Below are 21,394 nucleotides of genomic sequence, written 5' to 3'. Positions count from 1 at the left end.
ATTAGTGATCTCAGTGTCATGAGCCGATTTGTAACTCTGGCACGTAGCTTACCAATAAGTGTTTCACTTCCATTACTCTCCTAGCGAGCCCCAATGAAGTATGCAACTTCTCAATGCTCTTCTCAAGAGCCCCAATGAAGTATACAACTTCTCATTACTCTTATCGAGAGCCGTGACGAAGTACACAACTTCTCATTACTCTTCTCAAGAGCTCCGACGAAGTACACCTTCGGTACAACTACACAGAAGTACCTTTCACCACCTTTCGTTGAGTCACCACACACAAGCATACATTTACTTTTCCAAACAAGCACATATTAACATGTCATCACAATCATACTAAATAACATATATTCCACAATTTAGACTTAAAATAATACATCATAAGAAAACAAGAATACAAGAATGTGAGAATGTAAGCTCTCCTACCCCTTACTCTTCACTTCTTCCTTCTTTCCCACAAAAACTCAACCTTTAAAACCTTCTCCATTTTTTCCTATGTTTGAATCTTACTCTTACTTTTCTTCCAAACCTACTTAGTTGCCTTCTTTCTCACTCAAGTATAACACCCACTCACTTGTTTATTATGTATATTTATGGGCTTTACTCTCACTCTTAAAACCTTAGATATTTTTAAGAGTTTAGATGATACTTCTAATAAGCATAAAATATCAAATATATCTTTTCCTATCTTTCTAGTGTTATCTTTTAGAAAATCTTTTAAATAAAAATAATAATAAACCTATATTATATAACAACTATTTAAACAAATCCATTTAAGAAATAACCATGACATATAACTTGCTTATATTATAATAACTACTTTATACATCTTTTAAATACAGGAAAATTATACTTTGACTCTCGTTCTTTACTTTTTAACGTGACTTAGTATGGACCATTGATTCTTTCAAAAGGAAAATATAGTGGTACATTAATCAATAACTCATAATAAGTCACTTCAGGAAGTAAAGGATGCGAGTCAAAAGATGGGAGTTATAGTATCATTCTCCTTAAATAAAGTAAACCTTTTAAATAATTAGTAAACTATAAATCCTTTTTATATAATAGAAAGACAATAAATTATCAACCAAATTATTATAATTTTCCCGAGTCTTACGAACCTTAATTTCAATTTCTTAATTAAAGATAATACATTGTTTTCATTTATCATCTAAAAATTATTAATATTTTTAACTTTGTTGTTTTTATTTGTTGTTGAATAAAAATTTGATGAAAATAAAAAAAGAAAGTAGTTCATAAAAATATTAAAAGAATGGTTAAATATATTTATAGTGCCAAAACTTAGACGAAAATTATAATTCATCTTTATTCCAAATTTTGATACGTTTTGGTTTCAACCTTTAAAAGTAAATGAATATATTCCTCTTAACTCAACATTCTAAGATGACATTTGAGTTGGAACACATCAAAGGATAATAATCCTAAAACGTTGTTTGACAAAATAAAATGTGATTAAGTTAAAATGACTACAAATATTATTTTTAAAATTTAAAAATCAAATACAAAATTCCAATTTTAAATGTAAGCTTAGAAACTTAAAACATATTCAAGAGTACATGTTCTTTGCGAATATGTAGTTTTAGATATAGTTACAATATTGATTTTCCCAATAAAATAATAAAAATATTAAAGTTAAAGAGAAATGTATGTAAAATAACATCTAAATATAAAATCGGTCAATTAAATAATTTAAATTTATGAAACTATATCGAAGAACTTTGCAATATATATTAATTCAACTTTATTATATATATATATGGTTAAATAAGAGTTTTCAAAATTTTCAATAAAAAAACTAGCATAATTTTTCATTTTGCTTAACTTTTTTATTACATTAAATTTAATATTAAGAGAGTAACTTTATAATCACTATAAACCTATAAAATAATTCTTTTAAAAACATATACATAAATTATAGATATTTTTCCAATAAAAATAATTATGCAATATTATGTACAAAATTATTTTCGTTTTATATTAATTGTATTTATAAAAGTAAAATCTGTAAAAATAGTTAAAAGGAATACCATTACTAATTGTTACTGATTATATTAATACAAAATCAAATTATAAACGACGAAAATTTATAATAAATTATAAATTATAAAAAATACAAAAGTTAGGTATAAATATATTTGTATTTAATACCAATAACTTGTTTAATACGACTACTATTTGTAATAAGAAAATTCAATTGTAATTAACAATTTAGTTTAAAAACAATAAAGTATTAATTTGTAATTTGACTATTTATATACATTATTTTGTAATAAAATCTTTATAATAATTGTATAAATTAGTCAAAATATGACTATACTGGATAATCGATCACATACAAACTATTAAAAAAAACGTGTATAGGAAAAAAATAGTAATGCGGAAAGTAAAATAATTCATATACATTTAAAATATTAATCAGAATTTTACATATTATATATATATATATATATATATATTATATATATATATATATATATATATATATATATAAATAAATAAATAAATAAATAAATAAATAAAGAAAGAGAACATAAATTATGAGTTTATAAAATATATGATGTAGAAATAAGAAAATAAGAAAAAATATTAAATATTTAATAGATGTATACAAAACGAAATTTATATAATATTTTAGAAAGAGTACGAAACAAAACTAATTAGATTTTGATGTCAAAATGCTAGGAGTTTGGGAATGTAACAGGGGAGAATATAAATCAACACGCTGACGCAACTTGTGCTATAAATTACCTCAACTCAACCACATGGAGTTTAAATTGTACTTCAACAATCACTGTCTGGGTAACTCGATAGTTGTTCTTTTATTGAGTTTTCTCTTCCTAAATTGTTACAAACAAAATCCATTTTGAACTTTTGATAGGTTTTGTGGGAAATGGGTAGATGGGACAACCGTCAATCGCGAAGGTTCTTCCGCCACCGAAGATCTCCTGTGCCTCCTCCCAGATTCTACGACATCAATGCTTCTCTTCCTGGTATTTTCCAAATTCTTTGTTTATCTTTCAATTGCCCATCTTTGTCGTTTGTTTTGACTTTCCTTTTCTTGAAAACAAAATTGGACTTTGGCATTGCATTGTCTGTGTAGGGGAGGGATGTTTTTGTTGGATTTGAGGAGGAACTACAATCCCTATGTTGTCATGTGCTTAAGACATTGCAATTGAACACTTGAGTTACTGATTAATCTCTGGAATGGAGACATTTCGTACCGATATGAATGCTAACCTTGCTTGGAGGGGAGATGAGTTCTAGTATAACTCATTCTTTCATTCTAAAATCTTGTTAAAAACTACAAATTCATGAATTGGATACTCTGTCTATTGTTGGTTGTTACAATTTATTGAAAACATTCAAAGAAGGAGTGATGTTCGTTATACAAGAACTGATTTTCTTTAATTAGTCAAATTCACAAAATTTTATGATTTTGATAAATGTCCGATAAATGGTAAATAGTCTATTTAGAATATTGTGTTTTTAGCATTTCACATGGAATTTCATTATTATTATTATTATTATTATTATTATTATTATTATTATTATTATTATTATTATTATTATTATTATTATTGTTATTATTATTATTATTATTTATGTGTCTGGGAATCCTCATTGGCGAAGTTGTGAGATTAACTGTTGGATGGTAAGTGAGGGATGGGAAATCCCAAAATAGAGTGGCAAACTCGAGGATCCAAACCCTTGATATTAATATTTGCGTAGGTTTTTTGTCCACTTTTATATGACCAGGCACCAAGTGTTGTTAATTAGCTACTATAGTGGTCGGCCAAATTCTGATGGGTCTGAAGATTTATGTTAGAGAAGAAATAGAACGCAGTTATAATTTATGTATGAGGAAGTTAGGTTTTATGTGTGACAGTAAGAAGTTATTGCTTCATGTATGGGATTCAAATTTTTGCATGTTTGATGGAGAAAGACTCTCTGTTAGGGATTAGGTGCAATTATACTGTAATTCTGGTTGTACCTAGTATTGTTGTTATCTATAAGGTTATCTTAATTGTGTATGCAATTTCTTGAGTCTAACAAATCCGACCTACTGGATGCCTTTGATGAAGATGGACTCAAGAGTCAAAGGATTGTAGAAGCATGTGGCAGAGATGAATGATGAGATGTAGGGATCCAATTCTGATAATAAGAAACACAATGAAAAAATGGGGAATGCCACACGGGACATTAACAAAGATTTTGGGGAAATGAGAGAACAACTTGATATGTTGGATCCCATTCTACCACTGTTGCAATATTTGGTTAAGCAAAAAGAGATACACAATGGAGGATACTTTGTAGGAAGTTTTGCTCAAGTTAGAACTACTCATCAAAGTAAACCATCGACATTGTGATGTTCATTATTCAAACTTTGAAGACGAGGTTTCAATGGAGTTTTAAAAGGCTCTTGAGAATGTTGAACGGCTAAGGCTGAGAAGGTTTATGAGATTCAGAGAAGCCTTCATATTTATGGAAGTGGTTCTTGTTCATGAGTGTTGAAACAATTAGTGACAAAACAGGTGACGAAGGATGATACTACTCTACTACCACGCTTAGAAGAGAGAAACGAAGAAGGAATATAAGGAATTTCGTGTGTTTGGTGCACACGAGTATTCTTATTTATAATGAAAAATGAAAAAGATATACAATAATAAGGAACAAACTCAATATCTAATATTGAGAAACATTTGGTAAGATTTTTCCCTTTCAAATCATATCATATCTCCTTATTTATTAATGCAATCAAATCCTATCTCTAACGTTATCAACTCATATATAAGTTGGAGCATATGTATCATATGAGAAAACTTGTTCCAATTGTCATCAACACAAGACCCTTAAGTTGGTTGTCAAAGATGACAAAGTGAATGATGACAAAGCTAGTGGATATTTCTCGAATATGACTATCTCTTTGTCAAAATGACAATGAAATTCAATATGCTTATTCTTTTCAAGTCATGTCTTTATTATCCCTCAAGTTGGACATAAGTATTATATGAGTCAAGCTTTGAGTGCAAGACGATTGTTGGAAAGCAAAAATAGGCAGTTGACACAACAGTTTCTAGAAAGTAAAAAGTGCTTAAAGAGTGCAACAATTGCTAGCAAAAATGATCAGAGGACACAATAACTACTGGAAAGCAAAAATGATAAGATGAAACAATAGCTACTAGAAAGCAAAAACGCATAGAAGACACAATAGGTATTAGAAAGCATAAATGCTTAGAAGACACATTACCTACTAGAAAGCAAAAATGCTTAGAAGACATGATGTCTGCTGGAAAGTAAAAATGATTAGAGAACATGATAGTTGCCAAAAAACACAAATGCTCAAAGGACATGAAATTTCCATTTCCAAGTTAAATCTCACCTAAATGGTACAACAAAATCATGCGGACAGTCAATTTTTTTTTTTTTGGTAATTGTCTATTGCATGCTTGTTTACCTTCTTGGGTGAATGGAGATGTGAGAAGAGTCCAGATTCTCTATTAGGTTTTTAGTGTTGTCTTCTGCTAAACATTAAAAATATACTGTTGTTGGTATATTATAATTCTTTTTAATATATTTTAAAACATATAAAACAATGTCAATCAGTATATTTTGAAGGTACAATCACAAAACATCTAGGAGAGAATCCAAATTCGATGCCAAAAGTAGGGGAGGAAGAGAGAGTAAGAGAGAGAGAGAGAGAGAGGAAAATAACTGAATAGGCATATGGGAGGAGAGGTCTAGAAGAAGAGGGACGCGGGAATACAGAGGCAGCAGAGAGAAATTAGTAAATTGAAGCGGGAATAGCGGAAGATGGGTTATAGGGAATTTTGAGGAAATAGTGTGTGCCTGTAAGAAACTTCTTCCTCAGAAAGGGTCTATATGGGTTCATATATTTTATTTTCTGCAACCATCTACCGTTTCCAGCATTTGTAAAGAATGTAGCTCCATTTCACTCTTGTTTCATGCACAGATGTAGGGAATTATGTAGCTTCATTTTGCTCTTGTTTCATATACAGATGCAGGGAATTACAAATTGCTATTACATTTTTTTTTTACATCAACATACTGATTTTTTGTTTTTCAATCTTCTAAGAGTATTGGCAGGACGGAATACCCGTATGGGAGAAGAAGTACTGCACTACAGTTGGATTGGTACCATGGCAGAAAATCGTTGATTCTAAGAGGTTGATATGCTGCCACAGCAATGTGTCTGAATGGAATGATTCAGCTGCTGAAGAAGCATTCCAAAATGCCAAAAAACGTTACTGGGCAAAGATCAACAGCCTTCCTTGTGATATTTCTCTGCCTGATCCAGATACTTACACTGATCAAATAGATTGGAACCCTTCTATTGATCCTGATCTGATTAAGGAAATAGATAGAGCATTGTTTACTGTGGTGGATGAGGAAGAGACAGAAGCTATGAAATGCAAAAGAACAAAAACTTCAGTTAGTGGTGAAAATCCTTGGGAATGTCCTGCTGGTAAAGTGTATGAATCAAAAGAGGTAAACTCTGGAAATGTGGGTAATAGTGACAATCCATGGGAGCGTCACGTTGGTGGTGGAAATGGTGGATTAACTGGGAATGCTTTGGAAGGTGGTGTTCATCTGTCATGGGGTTGGAATAAGGGAAAGGAACATAAAAATCAATGTAAGGATTGGGGTTCTGGAAACTTAGAGGATAAAGGGTGGGGTAAAGTTAGGGACAGCCCTTGGAGTCAGCATCAGCCAACTAATTTGTCTAATAAAATTGGCAAATCTTCTTGGCAATGCAAATCTATCCAACAGAATGTAGCTCCAATGAGGACAGGATGGAAGCAACAGGACAATGGTGATGTTTCAAGTGATTTACAATTTAGAAGGAACTATGGAGGTTGGAGTGCTCAGAATGAGGGCAACCAATGGAGGCAAAGCTCTCACCGACAACATAATGGCCCTCGATTTCAAACAGGTTATTACTGGAGCAAGGAGAAAAGTAAAAAGAGGGATTTCGTCTCTTGATACACATTGTAACTCACTCTTTTTTGTTTTCTTTTTGTGGGCAACAAGTTTCTTTTGTTTATACTGATGATGTTGTTATGGTGGAACTGTTTGCCTGAATTTTGGTGGTAAGCGGGTTTTGCTTTCAATGGTATGTGAGCTCTAAAGGGTTGTTGTCAGAGTAAATGTTACAATACTTCTTAGTCCTATACGTTCATTTCTCTATCCTTGCTGTGTAAACTTTATTTATTTCACTGCTTCAGTCATCATCATCCTTTGTTATTCTTTTACATTTTGTTTGGATGTCGTTCTTTCATATTTTGTTTGAATTAGGAAGTGGAAAATTAGTGAATGGAAAAAGAAATAAGAGTGAAACAGTGGAAAATTTCAGATTGTTTACAATAAGAGGAAAAGATAAAACATGAGAACAAATAAATAACAAGTTTAAGTGATTTCATTCATGTAACAAAATAAAAATAGATTTAAATTTTAAGTTTCTCTTAAATTTATATATTTTTAATTGAATCTTTATTGAATTATATATATATATATATATATATATATATATATGGTATGATAACAGGTCGGATCGAGCATGGATAGTGCTTACTCGTAACTTAACTCGCAAAAAAAAAAAAGATATAATGTATTACCTGTCGAGTACTTGTTTAAACAATACGTGCAGATTTTTTTAAAACTCGTAGGTACCCGTAGATATTCGTAGACTCACGAATATCTAAAATATATATATATATATATATATATATATATATATATATATATATATATATATTATAAATTTTTTAAATAAAATTATTCAAAAAAGTAAATTAAATATAATTTTCATTTTCATTTTCATTAAATTTAACCTAATAAAATATAATTTTGATTTTAATTAAATTAAATTTAATAAAATATAAATTAATTTTTAATTTTAATTTTTTGTGGGTAACGAACACTCTCAAATATGTGTAGTATGATACCCACACTCAACCCGTTTATAAATGGGTATTAAAATACCCGTTACCCTTGAATAAAAGATACTCGCGGACACTAACTATCCACCGCAGATTTTATCTACAGATACTCGCTGGCGCAAGTATTTTTGTCGTTCCTATATATATAAGCATTTGATGTAACTAAAAGCTTAAAATATGGACAATTGATAGTAATCTAAGAAGAACTTCTATTTGTCTCATAGTGACTCCAAAGGATTTGCAATGACTATTTTCTTTTTATCTCTACATAAGAAGGTTTCATTGAAGAGGAAATGTTGACGAGTACAATATCTATGAAGATGTTTTCGTTATCTTCGATTGTCCTTTAAATTTTTAATTTGTGAGAAAAAAAATTGTGTTCAATCTTGTATTCATCATATGTCATTAACTCTCTTTTAGTGAGTGAAACTCGTGATTGTTTAGATCACAAAATTTGTGTAAATAAAGTCGTTTAGCCAAGAGTGATTGAATCCAAACAATACTTTGTGTTTAATAGTGGTCGTGTACTTTGTCTTAGCCAAGAGTGATTACATTCTAAATAATACTTAGTTTTAGTTGGGTGGAACACTTATGTGTAGTAGCATTTTGTTGAGGATATTGATGTCAAGAAAGATTGAAGGAAGAAAAGGAGAGTGTAGGAAATGAAGAAATCAAAAGGAAAAATGACAAAAGGATTATCATACAGGATTGAGGGGATGATCAAGAACCAAAAATACATCAAAAAATGACACTCATGGGACAAATTCGAAAGAGATGTCACACAAAGACCAAAGGGAACATTGAGTAAAATTAATTGTTGTTGGAATGGGCCTAGTGGGTATGATATTGTATTTATATAATTTTATTATTCTCTGTTTTGCTATTATTATGGATTAACATTAATCAATAAATTATATTATTTGTTAGTATCAATTATATTGCAAATTGTTATTAATTTTATGGATAATACATAATTTTGAATTTCTGATGAATGGTCCGTGATGGGTTAGACTGTTCAGTGAACGGTCTCTGATGAACTTGACAGTTCAATAATATGTTCAGAGGTTTTTGTCTCTGCTGGTAAGGATATAAAACTGATACCTCATTAATCAATTTTAAATAAAGAAATAAGACATAGTCATATATGTTCTTTGTTTGAGCATTCAATCTTTTGACATAGCAATATTATCTCATACACACTTCAAGAACAATAGACAGATGGATCCTTCATTTATACATGGTATACAATCCTTTCTAAACACACACTTGAATATATTGTATTTTGTATCTTAGACTAATTTTTCCAACAATTGGTATCAAAGCCACCTAATTAAAATACAAATTATATTTGTTCATTTTTTTTCTTCGAAATGTGTATCCTAAAATTCATAATTGTTCACTATCTATGCATGAAAAATTGAGGATCTTAAATTTCTCGTTTGGATTCAAGAATTGGTAGAAGGGTTTTGTTTCTGAATGTAATAGGGTTGTACTGTCCACTATTTGGTGTGAATTATTTTATATTTCGAACAAATTTCAATCACGTTTTCCCTTTTTTCACTTTTTTTGATCTATTTTCCTCCCCTTTTGTATTGGTCATTGACAAAATTGGTTTGGGGCTTTTGACCACCGCATCATGGTGGTTTTGTGGTCAAAAAATTGGGCCATTCTAATATTTATAGCGTTGGAATCGAACTGGGTCTGGATCGCGATTATTCTAACCCGTATTCATGAAGGAGATGATAAACCTTGCAAGTTGTGCATGCCTATTCGCAGGACTAGGCATGTGGAATGCGTGAGGCAACATTTCTTGGACAATTTAAAAATAAATAAATAAATAATGAAATTTATAGTAATTTGGTTTTTTTTTTTTGTAATTTTTGGATACATGTAGGTATTTAAATTTAATTTTTTCATTGCATAGTATGATTTTGTTAAGCATGAGTAATATAATTTTATATGATTATGATCTCACCTATAGTGGGTACAGTTGTAAGAAATTTAATGTAAATAAGATAATTTAATTATTTCATTAATTAATTTTATATTACATTAATATTAATCATGGACTATCGGTATTTTGTTATTAATGTATTTTATTTTATTTCTTTATACAATGTACTCTGAATTTTATCTTGTGTCAATTATTTGTCTTGTGCCCTATCGCTATAAGATTTCTTTGTAACATGAGTTGTGCATTGTATTTTACTTTTTAGTTATATTTCTTATTTATTTATTTATTATGATTTAGCACCCTTAGGCGAGATCACAATGAATGAAAAATTTGGTACTATAGGCATGTTCAGTTGTGTATTCAAAAACATTCATGTTTTATTGAAAAAATATTGTGCATATTGAATGTTTCTTTGTTGTTTTGATATCGACTTTTTTGCTTATGTCATTAACTTCGATCAAAACTTGAGATGGGACAAATTTTGAGGACGGAAAATAATCTTTCGATTTGTATCTGGTAATTACCAATATGGACTTTTCTTTGATAGCCTTCAACTCTTACTCTTGAATCCATTATTGTCCAAATCAATGCATTTACTTGAAGACTAGCGAGAGTCATTTATCATTCTTGTCTTTTATGTTGATGATATTCTTCTTACTAGAAGCAATGTTAAACTTTAGACTGAGACAAAATTTATGTTAAATAGCCACTTTGATATGATAAACCTTGGTGATGCCTCTATTGTTTTAGGCGTTTAGATTTTGTTGTGACAGGTCATGTGACATTCTTGGATTGTCTTAAAGAGGATATATTGATAAAGTCCTCAAACGGTTTAACATGCATTCTTGCTTCTCATGTGGTACACCAGTTCAAAAAGGTGACAAGCTCTCTAAATATTAATGTTATAAAAAATGGTAATGAAAGATTTGAAATGGAATGAAAAAAGTCTCATATGCTTCTGTTATTGGTAATTTAATGATGCTCAAGACTGTACTTGTTCCGATATTGCTTTTGTTATTAATGCTTTAGGGAGATACTTGAGCGACCTAAGTATGGGTCATTAGAAATTCGTTAAGAAGGTCTTTAGATATTTGTAGGGAACCAAGGATCACATCTTGACCTATAAGAAATGTGATGAATTTTAGGTCATTGGTTATTTTGATTCTGATTTTGCTACTTGCGCTGACGACCGAAAATATTCTTCTAGTTTTGGTTGTATGATGGCGGGAGAAGCTACGTCTTGGAATAGTGTTAACCAAACTCTTACATCTACTTCTACCATGGAGGCAAAGTATGTTGCTTGTTGTGAAACTACTTGTCAAATTGTATGGTTTAAAAAATTTGATTTCTAGCTTTCAAATTGTCAAAAGTATTTCTAGGTCACTTGTAATATATTATGACAATACTATTGTTCTGCATTTCTCTAAAAATAATAGAAGTTTTTATTGCTCAAAGCATTTTGATATAAAATTTTTGTTTGTTAGGGAGAAAGTTTTAGATTTTCAAACTCGGATTGAGCATACTACAAAAAAAAAAAAAATATGTTAGCAAATCCACTAACTAAAGACTGGACTATTGGAGTTTTTCAAAATCATGTAATTCATATCGGTGTGGTTAAGTATATTTATGTAATGGGTCAGTGAAAGTCTGAAATTTACACTTTATATTATTAAGGTTTTCATGAGATGTAATTAATTTATTTATTAATTTTATATTTTTTAATTGGTGTTTGTGTTTGTTTTGTGATTGATATAATTAATTAATTTATTATTGTTATCCAAGTGAGAGGATGTTGTATTTATATAATTTTATTATATAAAATTATCATTTTATATTTTGTTATTATTATGATTATTATTAATCAATAAATTTATTTATTTATTAGTATCAATTATATTGCACATTGTTATTAATTTTTTGTTTTTGATGAATGGTTTATGATGAATTTTTGAGAGTAGTCTTGTCTCACAGGTACACAATTATTTCTAAACACACTATGATAACGTCATAAGGAGGACAATGATGATTGGAGCAATTTGGGTCACCAATTTAGTTGATTTCTTTTACTAGTTCTTTTTATTAAGAGGTGAACTTTAAGTTTAACTCAACCTTGTCAAATCGACTTGCAATTTGAGGTTTGCACTGGGGATGTCAAAAAAATCCGTACCCGTGGCTATCCGCGGATAAAATCCACAATGGGTAGAAAATAGATATTAAAAATTAATACCCGCTACCCGCGGGTACTTTTGATACCCACATGTTAACGGGGCAGGTACGGATATCATAGTATCCGTACCCGCTAAACTTTAATTCACAAAAGTACCCTTATATATATATATACATACACATATATATATATATATATATATATGTGTGTGTGTGTGTGTGTATATATATATGTATGTATATATGTATACATATATATACATACATATATACATATATACATATATACATATATACATATTTCATATTTCTCTCAAATTGTATACATGTATATATATATATATATATATATATATATATATGTATATATGTATATATATTTCTTTCTTTTTTTTCTGTATTCCATATTTCCTTCTACAAATTCAAAATCTTGTTAATAATCGGTATACATATGTGTGTGTATATATATATATATATATATATATATATATATATATATATATATATATATATATATATATATTAAAAAACATTATGGTTTAATTTTTTCTAAGTTGCACATCTTGTCTTTTGTCTTCATTCTTCAAATTTCAAGTATCAAAATAAGAATACTTGGCACGTGGTAATTGATGTTTATTATTTGTTTATTTTGTTTATTTTTTAGGAATCAATTGGAGAAAGAGACTTTTTGATCAAAACACTAATTAAAGAATTTTCATTGTGTTTTGAACGTCATTTTATATTTACTTGTATAATTATTTGGACTTGTATGAACTTTATTTAAAATTTATGATAGTGATGTATTTTATTTTATTTTATGATTAAATATTTGTTTTTTAAATAATTTTGTAAATATCCGCGGGTACCCGCATAACGGATACCCGACGGATATGGGTACGGATACGACACAGATATTTATCCAGCGGGTAGGGTACGGGGAAGCTACTATCCGTACCCTACCCGTCCCATTGACGTTCTTAGTTTGCACCCACTTATGTACCATGAAATTGCTTTATGTCTACTCAATGTGAGACTTCCAACACTTTTATCCTTAATAATTTATTGTCATGCATTTTATATTTCTTGCATTTACCATTTCAAAATTATTCAAAGCTTTATAAAAAAATTAATGAAAAGAAATACATAAATTCCTAATTAATATTCACATAAAAATATTAAGTGAATTAGATATATTTGTAAATTATTTTACAATATAAATGATTTACATCTAAATTTCGCATTAATTATGAAATCCTAAATTAAAACAATATAATTTAAACAAAAACTAATTTATTTGTTAGTCCTATTATAATAATCCGTATCAAATTTATTTGGTTCACTAAAAACACAATCAAAACACATCGAACTAAATTCTTAACAAAAAATGAGTAAAGAAATGATGACAAACACAGCAACTTTAATCAAATTGATAAAGAGAAGAAATAAAAGAAAACAAGTATTCATAATTCAAATTGATACGTTATAACAAAATCAAATAAAAGAGAAAATGTACACACACACAAAAATTGAAGAAAACAAAGTACAAATAATTTCAAATTTTTATTTTTTTAACAACATTTAAAACACTCTAATTTTAAATAATTAAATTACTTTCATAAAAATTTCAATTTTTTAATATTCTCTATTTAAATAATATATTTTATTATAAAATATTTCACATTCTTTATAAAAATAAATAATCTTCTAAAATGTTTCATTTATAAATAAATAACAAAATTAATGAAATTTACTTTAAGTTTATATTAGGAGGACAGAAAAGGACGAAAAATGATAGAAAGGACATAACAAACATAGACGAATCCGTTGCCACTCTAACAAGACTGAACCAAGGAACAGAGATGTGAAAGGCGAGTGCCATGTAACCAGAAACTCGAGAATTGGTTGAAGAAGAAGAAGAAGAATAATAATTTTGAAATCCTGAAAATGCCTCCACAGATTCCTCAACCAAACAAACCCTACTTCTTCTACGGCCACCGGAAACCCTCCCAGAATCGCCCCACCGTCCGCGGCGGCCTCTTCTCCAACCGTCAAACTCTAGCCCCCTCTTCCTCACCTAAACCCAAGCCCAAACCTTTCAGCATCAAAGACTGGGACCCACATTTCCTCTCCCACCCTTCTCCCCCCTCCTCTTCCCCTTCCCCCTCCCTCCGCCTCTCTCCGATCGCGCGTTTCATCGTCGACGCCTTCCGCAAAAACGACAACAAATGGGGCCCCAACGTCGTCGCAGAGCTCAAGAAGCTCCGCAGAGTGCCCCCAAACTTGGTCGCGGAGGTGCTAAAGGTTCAAACAGACCACGCTCTGGCCTCCAAGTTCTTCAACTGGGCGAACAGCCAGAAAGGGTACCATCACAATTTCGCCTCCTTCAATGCCCTCGCCTACTGCTTGAACCGCAGCCACAAGTTCCGCGCGGCGGACCAACTCCCGGAAGTGATGGTCTCGCAGGGGAGGCCTCCCAGCGAGAAGCAGTTCGAGATTTTGATCAGGATGCACTCTGACGCCAACCGAGGGCTTAGGGTCTACCACGTGTATGACAAAATGCGGAACAAGTTTGGGGTGAAGCCGAGGGTGTTTTTGTACAACAGGGTCATGGATGCGTTGTTCAGGACTGGCCATTTGGATTTGGGCTTGTCGGTTTATGATGATTTCAAGGAGGATGGATTGGTTGAGGAGAGTGTGACTTTCATGGTTTTGGTGAAGGGGCTGTGTAAGGGTGGAAGGATTGATGAGATGTTCGAGGTTCTGGGGAGGATGAGGGAGAGGTTGTGTAAGCCCGACGTGTTTGCGTACACGGCGCTGGTTCGGATTCTGGTTCGGGTGGGGGATTTGGACGCCTGTTTGAGGGTTTGGGAGGAGATGAAGAGGGATGGAGTGGTGGTGGATCCCAAGGCTTATGCTACTATGATTGTGGGGCTGGCTAAAGGGGGTAAGGTTCAGGAGGGGTATGAGTTGTTCAAGGAGATGAAGAGTAATGGTATTTTGGTGGATAGGGTGATATATGGAAAGTTGGTTGAGGCTTTTGTAGCTGCGGGTAAGGTTGGATTGGCTTTTGATCTGTTGAAGGATTTGGTGAGCTCAGGGTATACGGCCGATTTGGAGATTTATAATTGCCTTATTGAAGGTTTGTGTAATTTGAAGAAGCTGCAGAAGGCTTACAAGCTTTTCCAGGTGACTGTTCGGGAGGGGCTTGAGCCGGACTTCTTAACTGTGAAACCGCTGTTGGTGGCTTATGCTGAAGTAAATAGGATGGAAGAGTTTTGCAAGTTGCTTGAGCAGATGGAGAAATTGGGTTTTCCGGTTTTTTCTGATCTCTCCAAATTCTTCTCCCTTTTGGTGGAGAAGAACGGGCCGATAATGGCTGTAGACGCATTTGCTCACTTGAAAGAAAAAGGTTATGTGAGTGTTGAAATATACAATATTCTTATGGATTCTCTTTACAAGATTGGTGAGGTGAAGAAAGCATTATCTCTATTTGATGAAATGAAAGGCTTGAGCATGGAACCTGACTCGATCACATATAGTATTGTGATTCTCTGCCTTATTGATCTTGGTGAAATTCAAGAGGCAGGTATATGTCATAATAAGATCATTGAGATGTCTTGCATTCCTTCCGTTGCAGCTTATAGGAGCCTTACCAAAGGGCTTTGCAAAATTGGAGAGATCGAAGAAGCCATGATGCTTGTTCGTGATTGCTTAGGCAGTGTTAGTGATGGACCAATGGAGTTTAAGTATAGTCTTACCGTTATTCATGCATGTAAATCAAATGATGCCGAGAAGGTGATTGATGTACTAAATGAGATGATGGAACAAGGTTGCTCTTTAGACAATGTAATATATTCTGCTGTCATCTCTGGCATGTGTAAGCATGGAACGATTGAAGAGGCTAGGAAGGTTTTCTCAAACTTGAGGGAGCGCAACTACTTGACAGAATCTGATACAATTGTGTATGATGAATTACTAATTGATCATATGAAGAGAATTACAGCAGACTTGGTACTATCAAGCTTGAAGTTCTTTGGTCTCGAATCAAAATTAAAAGCAAAGGGCTGCAAGCTGTTGCCTTGAAAAATAGTAGTGGGGACTGATTGTTCTCATTTTCGTTCAACATGTTGAATTTAGAAAAAGCATTTTGGAGGATCGACAGTTGTTTTTATCTGGATATGGACTATTCTTTTATATATTCAATTTCGTGGCTGGAAACACATTGCTGGACGGAGATTGTTGCATATCCTTTAGCATTGGACAGTTGCATTATAAAGGTCATAAATTGCAGGTTGCAAAGATGTCATCCTTGAAGAAAGCAAAGTCGTTCCAGAAAGGTTAACTGACGTCAAATCAAAGCTTAAGTTCTTACATGCTCCATGAGTTCTGAATATCAACTGTTTGTGTTCTTTCCATAAATCCACCTTGGAATGAAGAATTGTATATAGATATTTAATGATTCAAGAATTTATGCATGCTCAAACTTGGTCTACCTTTCTCCATCATCTCGTCAGGTCCTAGGCCCGTCATTTACATTGAATAAAAGGGCTTTTAGCTGCAACTCAAGTCCATTTTTCAGGTGCATGATTTAGAGAATTATCCTTTACTCTTGATACGACGGCATCAAAGGAAGTGGTCCAGGTCTGGAAGAAATGGGCTTACAGTGAATAGAAAACCCAATCTTACTTGTTTTCTCTTATATTTCTGGAGCCACTCCTACTTGGAAAGAGCCTTCTCTAACATTGAATTAGTTCACGCAGAAGTAGGATAGATATTGATCAATCCTGGGTTGAATTGTTGACCGTAAAAATCTTGACATAATAATTTTACTTTTACCTTAATTGAGTTTAATATTTTACTACATGCAAATAAATGGCATGTTTGTTTAAGTCTGTAGAGCTATGTATTAACCCATTCGGCAGCTTATTCCAAAAGCATCTGGTGGATAGGATTTTACGAAGAGATGAGCAATAACTAGTGGCCATTTCTTTAGCTGCTTCAAAATAATTCGGATAAAGACATGGTTGAGGGGAACACTCCAAGCAATAGATTAAGCAATACACCTTTACTTTTACTTGTTCCAAATCTTTATTTGTGTTGTCTGTATTGATTAAATGTTCTTCACTCTAAATAATTTACTTGAATGCATATCTGCTTCTAAGCCAATTACTTGTTCAACATCAGAAGTATGTTTTATTATAATATTTTTTGTATCATGCTAAGTTCTTACTCCTTTTTTGGTTTCTTTTTTGGATTAGAAAAATTGTTAGTATCATGTCCTGCACAATCAGATGAGCTAAATTATACCAACCTTAATGGGATGAAGTTTGCCTTACAAAATTGCATGTCAAATTTATTAATCATCGAGAAGTTTTTCATTATAATTTTAATTCAGCTCATAACTCATTGGTGTCCAAAGATTATCCCAACAATATGATTTAAGTCCAAACAATATGATTTAAGTCCAAAGGAATGAGTTTTGGGAAATAGCCTGATTATGATTACAATGAGAAATTTTAATTTGGTTTTAGCTTGTCCATCTCCTAGGTTAGGGTTTGTGATCATTTATACTTTGGTACCTTGATTCGACGGTATTGAAATATAAATTATATAAATTATTTGAGTCTCGCTTCTGTTTGAACCGAAAAACTGAGATTGAAGAAAGGTCCGTCAGTAGACAGAGAAATGAAAAAGGGAAAGAACCTTCTAATTCTCATGCTGGTAAAATACATGCTTACACATTTTTTTAAAAAAACATTTAACAATTGAAATTTGTATTTAATTTAACAATGTTAAAATGATATCATGTAAAATAGTTAAATTACAATGACAAATATGTTTTGATAATTAAGGCATAACAAATCTTGTTAAGAAAATAAACATTTGATTTAAGGAAAGAACAGAATGCCAGACAACACTTTCGAACATAACGTGCAGAGATGCAGAAAAACACCTAAACTCGTGTAAAGGTTCCCAAAGATGACAAACAGAGTTTACAAACCAAAATAAGTCATATATATTTATTTATTGCATTACACAATAGGGTTAACCAAATTCATCCATTTATTTCAATTCGTAATTAAATCTAATTTATATAAACCGATCAATATTTTAGGAGTAAAGACAATGAGAAACTCATAGGCATCCACATGTAACAAACAAGAATTGGCACGATGTAGTTAGCAATTCAATACGACTTAAGGTTCGTGACAAAAGAATTGGAGATAATATATTTTTTTTGGGAATAACTACAAAGGGATTTGCGGTTGCTCATATTCTTTGCTAAGATCAAGAATGAAACAGCTATTTTTCTGCGCTTACATGTTCAAGTGTGAAAACTACGTAACGTAAAGTATTAACCTTACCTTTTTATTGTTATTTTCAGAATAAAGGAACCTCCCCTCTCCCTCTACATTTGAAAGTTTGTTGATCTATCTACTGCAGCAAGATCATCCTACATAAAAATATGTATTTATAGACACAATGAAAATTAAGCTTCCCTTTTGGGTCTGTTGCGGGCATGTGGAAGGGTAGGTTCTTCTTGCAGGGCAGGTTCTTCTTGCACAGTTTCCATACTGTCGTCTTCACTTCCATCATCACTGTCGTCATATTCATCAAGTTCTTTTGCAGCTTCCATTTTTGCCATCTGATATTGTGAAAGATGCCAACAAATCAAGTGTAATAATAACCCTTTTTAACCCCTAATATCACTTTCCTATCTCCAGTTCCGCATACGATTTATCAAAGAGACAGAAAAGTAAAAAAATTGTCTTCAATTCCACAAACTAGATAGGTTAGAAACTTAAATTAGTGAGTAAAGTAACAAGCAGCTTTTGTATACTTTATTGGATCGGCAAATAGAATTTCATATCAATGTCCTTCAAGGTGAAAGCAAAGATTTGGTGCTAAACTAAGAGCATATCACGTTGAGATGAGCAAGGTTGCATAGGTCAATCACCTGAAGAATTATCCATGCATATGAAGAATTGTTCATTTTGGAGCTAGGAAGGTATAAAGTTTTAGTTTGGTTGTTTGGTTAGTTACTTTTCTTGTTTAGTTTTATAGGCAGTTTGGCTTTATCTTCTTTTATATATTCCTGCTCCTCGACTTGTAAACACAGAGTGTACAGGTACTAATTTTATGATAATCAATAAAGTTATTTTTCTTCTTCTCTGCCTAGCGGTGTTATGCTGATAGAGGGTTAAAAGAGGAAGATATATTTAAATTGGTCATGATCTCAACTCTGTGATGTAAATCTAATAAAATCGAATAAAACTCAGTCTTACAAAAGGTCGGAAAGCTTCAACCTCAAACGATGGTTGTGAAAATACAACTTTGGAATCAATTTCTCAAATTGAAACTCATTTATCCACCAAATCAGTTTACTTGCACCTCATTCGTGACTTTTGAGCTTGGATGATCTATGTAACTACCTAAACTAAAGATATTAAGATAATGTAACAAACTTCAAGTACTCACTAACAAATCCATGAACACAAAACCCTATAAATACATATTAACCATACAAATTCTCTTATTCACTTCTATACCCGTACATTTTATAATTTCTCTAAACTCTTCCTAACTTGAGCATCGGAAAATTTTTAAGAAGTGAATCTCTCATCGATTTTCATCAACACAGCGACCAATCCTTGGAGGTACGAACTCAATTTGTCAAGAGAACCACACTCTAAGAACAGAAAAACAACATTACTGACTTTTTTTTTTTGGCCCGCATGAATCTCTCAGTTAAAGTCGTCTCAGTAGGTAAAGAATGAAAAAGTTTATAAACAACTTTACCTCAATTTCTAAGAAATGGTCATCTTTGCAGGTGAAGAATGAAAAGATTTTATAAATTACTTTACCTTCCTAAGCAATGCAAGATTTCTTTTGGCTTCCTGGAATTATTTCATTTGCTTTTACTATTATATCAAGAAAGCTTCTAAAATTTGGGGAATCTCGTCTTGCTAAAAGAAATAGCACTGCTAACTCCATGCCCCTTAAACTAGATGCTACGCTGTCGCAGTGAGTAAGTGACCAGAATTGCATAAAACCAAGATGGGGAATTTCGTCAAACACGTGGACGACATTGGACAACATTCTACTAACAACATATAGCAATTACCAAGAAACCAATTCCAGCTTAATGTTTCACTTACAACAATTACACAATTCATACTTTTAACTCCTTTACCTAAAAATCATGTTTATATATATATATATATATATATATATATATATATATATAGAGAGAGAGAGAGAGAGAGAGAGAGAGAGATATTCTTTGGAAGTCGTTTGTGTAGAAAGAAGTAATTGAAAGTTCTAACTTCACAAATATTTTTCTATTTCAATCCATGAATAAGTTTAAGCTTAAATTAACGATACTTCTACAATTTTGATTTCTACACAAACTTAATTGCACATTTAATTCTTTAGTCCATTAATAATATTATAATATAATATAAATTTTGATTTTAATATTTTCGGGAAGTCTTATCCAAATGCAAGTTAAGAAAGGTTACCTCCTCGCGCCAATCTTGGTCGAGCTTATCGCCCATTCGAAGTGCAGAGAAAATGGTGACGGCGAGGAGAGAGGAAGGGAGCGCGATTGCGAAGAGGATGCTCTTGGTGCTGGGGCCGGCACGCGCGACCACCGCCGTGCCTCTCCGTTTCCGGCCGCCGGTGTGGATGCGAAGCGGCGGAGAGTTGAAGAAGGGCGCGGCCCTGAAAGAAGCGAATGCGGAGGGTTGAGAGATTGGATGGGAGACGCTGAAGAAAGTCGCCATGGATATGATGATGCTTCTGTTCCTCGGTATTATATTATCTTCACGTTCAAATTTTTTTTTTTTTCCTTTTATCTTGATTGAAAAAGAACCTTTTATATGTGAAAATAGGTTAATTAATTTTAAATTTTACAAATATTGTTTCAGTTTTTGAAGTTATTATTATTCAATGATGATGTGCATTTACTATACTAACATTGGGTTTATTGAATATAGAACTCGATTCAAAATAAATTCATATTTTTTAACACTAACATATTAATGCTCTTCACAAAGAGTTTTTTAATTTTTGTATTATTAACACTTTATTATCTATGTGAGTAGAGTCCATAAGTATTAACTATTGACTGTGAATTAAATTAATGGAAGATCAAATTGAATTAAATTTGGAACATAAATAAATAACTAAATTACTAATTTTTTAAAATAAAGACTTAATTAAATTTAAACAAGAAGGAATAATGAAAAGCATAATTACTTTTTTTTTATTCATTCTTTATCAATATTAA

The 21,394-nt window shown here is 31.8% G+C and overlaps 3 protein-coding genes across 6 annotated transcripts; 2 read left to right on the top strand and 1 right to left on the bottom strand.

Moving 5' to 3' along the window:
* Positions 1-2,685: 2,685 nt before the first annotated feature.
* Positions 2,686-7,295, top strand: LOC114185827 (uncharacterized). Of its 4 annotated transcripts, XM_085668822.1 has the most exons (4): positions 2,808-2,823; positions 2,903-3,014; positions 3,125-3,287; positions 6,119-7,295. In XM_085668822.1, the coding sequence occupies exons 3-4, from the start codon at positions 3,254-3,256 to the stop codon at positions 7,024-7,026; spliced, it is 942 nt and encodes a 313-aa protein (XP_085524948.1). In that variant the 5' UTR covers positions 2,808-2,823; positions 2,903-3,014; positions 3,125-3,253; the 3' UTR covers positions 7,027-7,295. The 4 variants fall into 4 exon arrangements, with proteins under 4 accessions (XP_027929573.1, XP_027929580.1, XP_085524948.1 ...); XM_028073772.2 differs by lacking the exon at positions 3,125-3,287 and having other exon boundaries at positions 2,686-2,823; XM_028073779.2 differs by lacking the exons at positions 2,808-2,823; positions 3,125-3,287 and adding an exon at positions 2,701-2,800.
* Positions 7,296-13,907: 6,612 nt separating this feature from the next.
* On the top strand, positions 13,908-17,187 carry EMB3131 (Pentatricopeptide repeat (PPR-like) superfamily protein). The gene has a single exon (XM_028073752.2). The coding sequence runs from the start codon at positions 14,047-14,049 to the stop codon at positions 16,183-16,185; it is 2,139 nt and encodes a 712-aa protein (XP_027929553.1). The 5' UTR covers positions 13,908-14,046; the 3' UTR covers positions 16,186-17,187.
* A 1,118-nt stretch (positions 17,188-18,305) lies between these two features.
* On the bottom strand, positions 18,306-20,934 carry HCF153 (high chlorophyll fluorescence 153). Its single transcript, XM_028063099.2, has 2 exons — positions 20,625-20,934; positions 18,306-18,748 (listed from the first exon to the last, which is right to left on the bottom strand). The coding sequence occupies exons 1-2, from the start codon at positions 20,886-20,888 to the stop codon at positions 18,593-18,595; spliced, it is 420 nt and encodes a 139-aa protein (XP_027918900.1). The 5' UTR covers positions 20,889-20,934; the 3' UTR covers positions 18,306-18,592.
* Between the last annotated feature and the right edge of the window lie 460 nt (positions 20,935-21,394).

This window comes from Vigna unguiculata, chromosome 1 (assembly GCF_037176805.1).
Source record: "Vigna unguiculata cultivar grain cowpea cultivar isolate G323 ecotype 2 chromosome 1, ASM3717680v1, whole genome shotgun sequence".
Lineage (NCBI taxonomy): Eukaryota > Viridiplantae > Streptophyta > Magnoliopsida > Fabales > Fabaceae > Vigna > Vigna unguiculata.
The sequence above is the reverse complement of the archived record's forward strand: the minus strand, read 5'-3'. Positions and strand labels throughout refer to the sequence as shown.

What these genes read in the sequence shown, in the direction of transcription:
- EMB3131 (XM_028073752.2), top strand. Translation starts at nt 14,047, where the DNA reads ATGCCTCCACAGATTCCTCAACCAAACAAACCCTACTTCTTCTACGGC.
- LOC114185827 (XM_028073772.2), top strand. Translation starts at nt 2,915, where the DNA reads ATGGGTAGATGGGACAACCGTCAATCGCGAAGGTTCTTCCGCCACCGA. An exon ending in CATCAATGCTTCTCTTCCTG is followed by an intron (nt 3,015 to 6,118) that starts GTATTTTCCAAA and finishes CAATCTTCTAAG; the next exon opens with AGTATTGGCAGGACGGAATA.
- HCF153 (XM_028063099.2), bottom strand. Translation starts at nt 20,888, where the DNA reads ATGGCGACTTTCTTCAGCGTCTCCCATCCAATCTCTCAACCCTCCGCA. An exon ending in ACCAAGATTGGCGCGAGGAG is followed by an intron (nt 18,749 to 20,624) that starts GTAACCTTTCTT and finishes TCACAATATCAG; the next exon opens with ATGGCAAAAATGGAAGCTGC.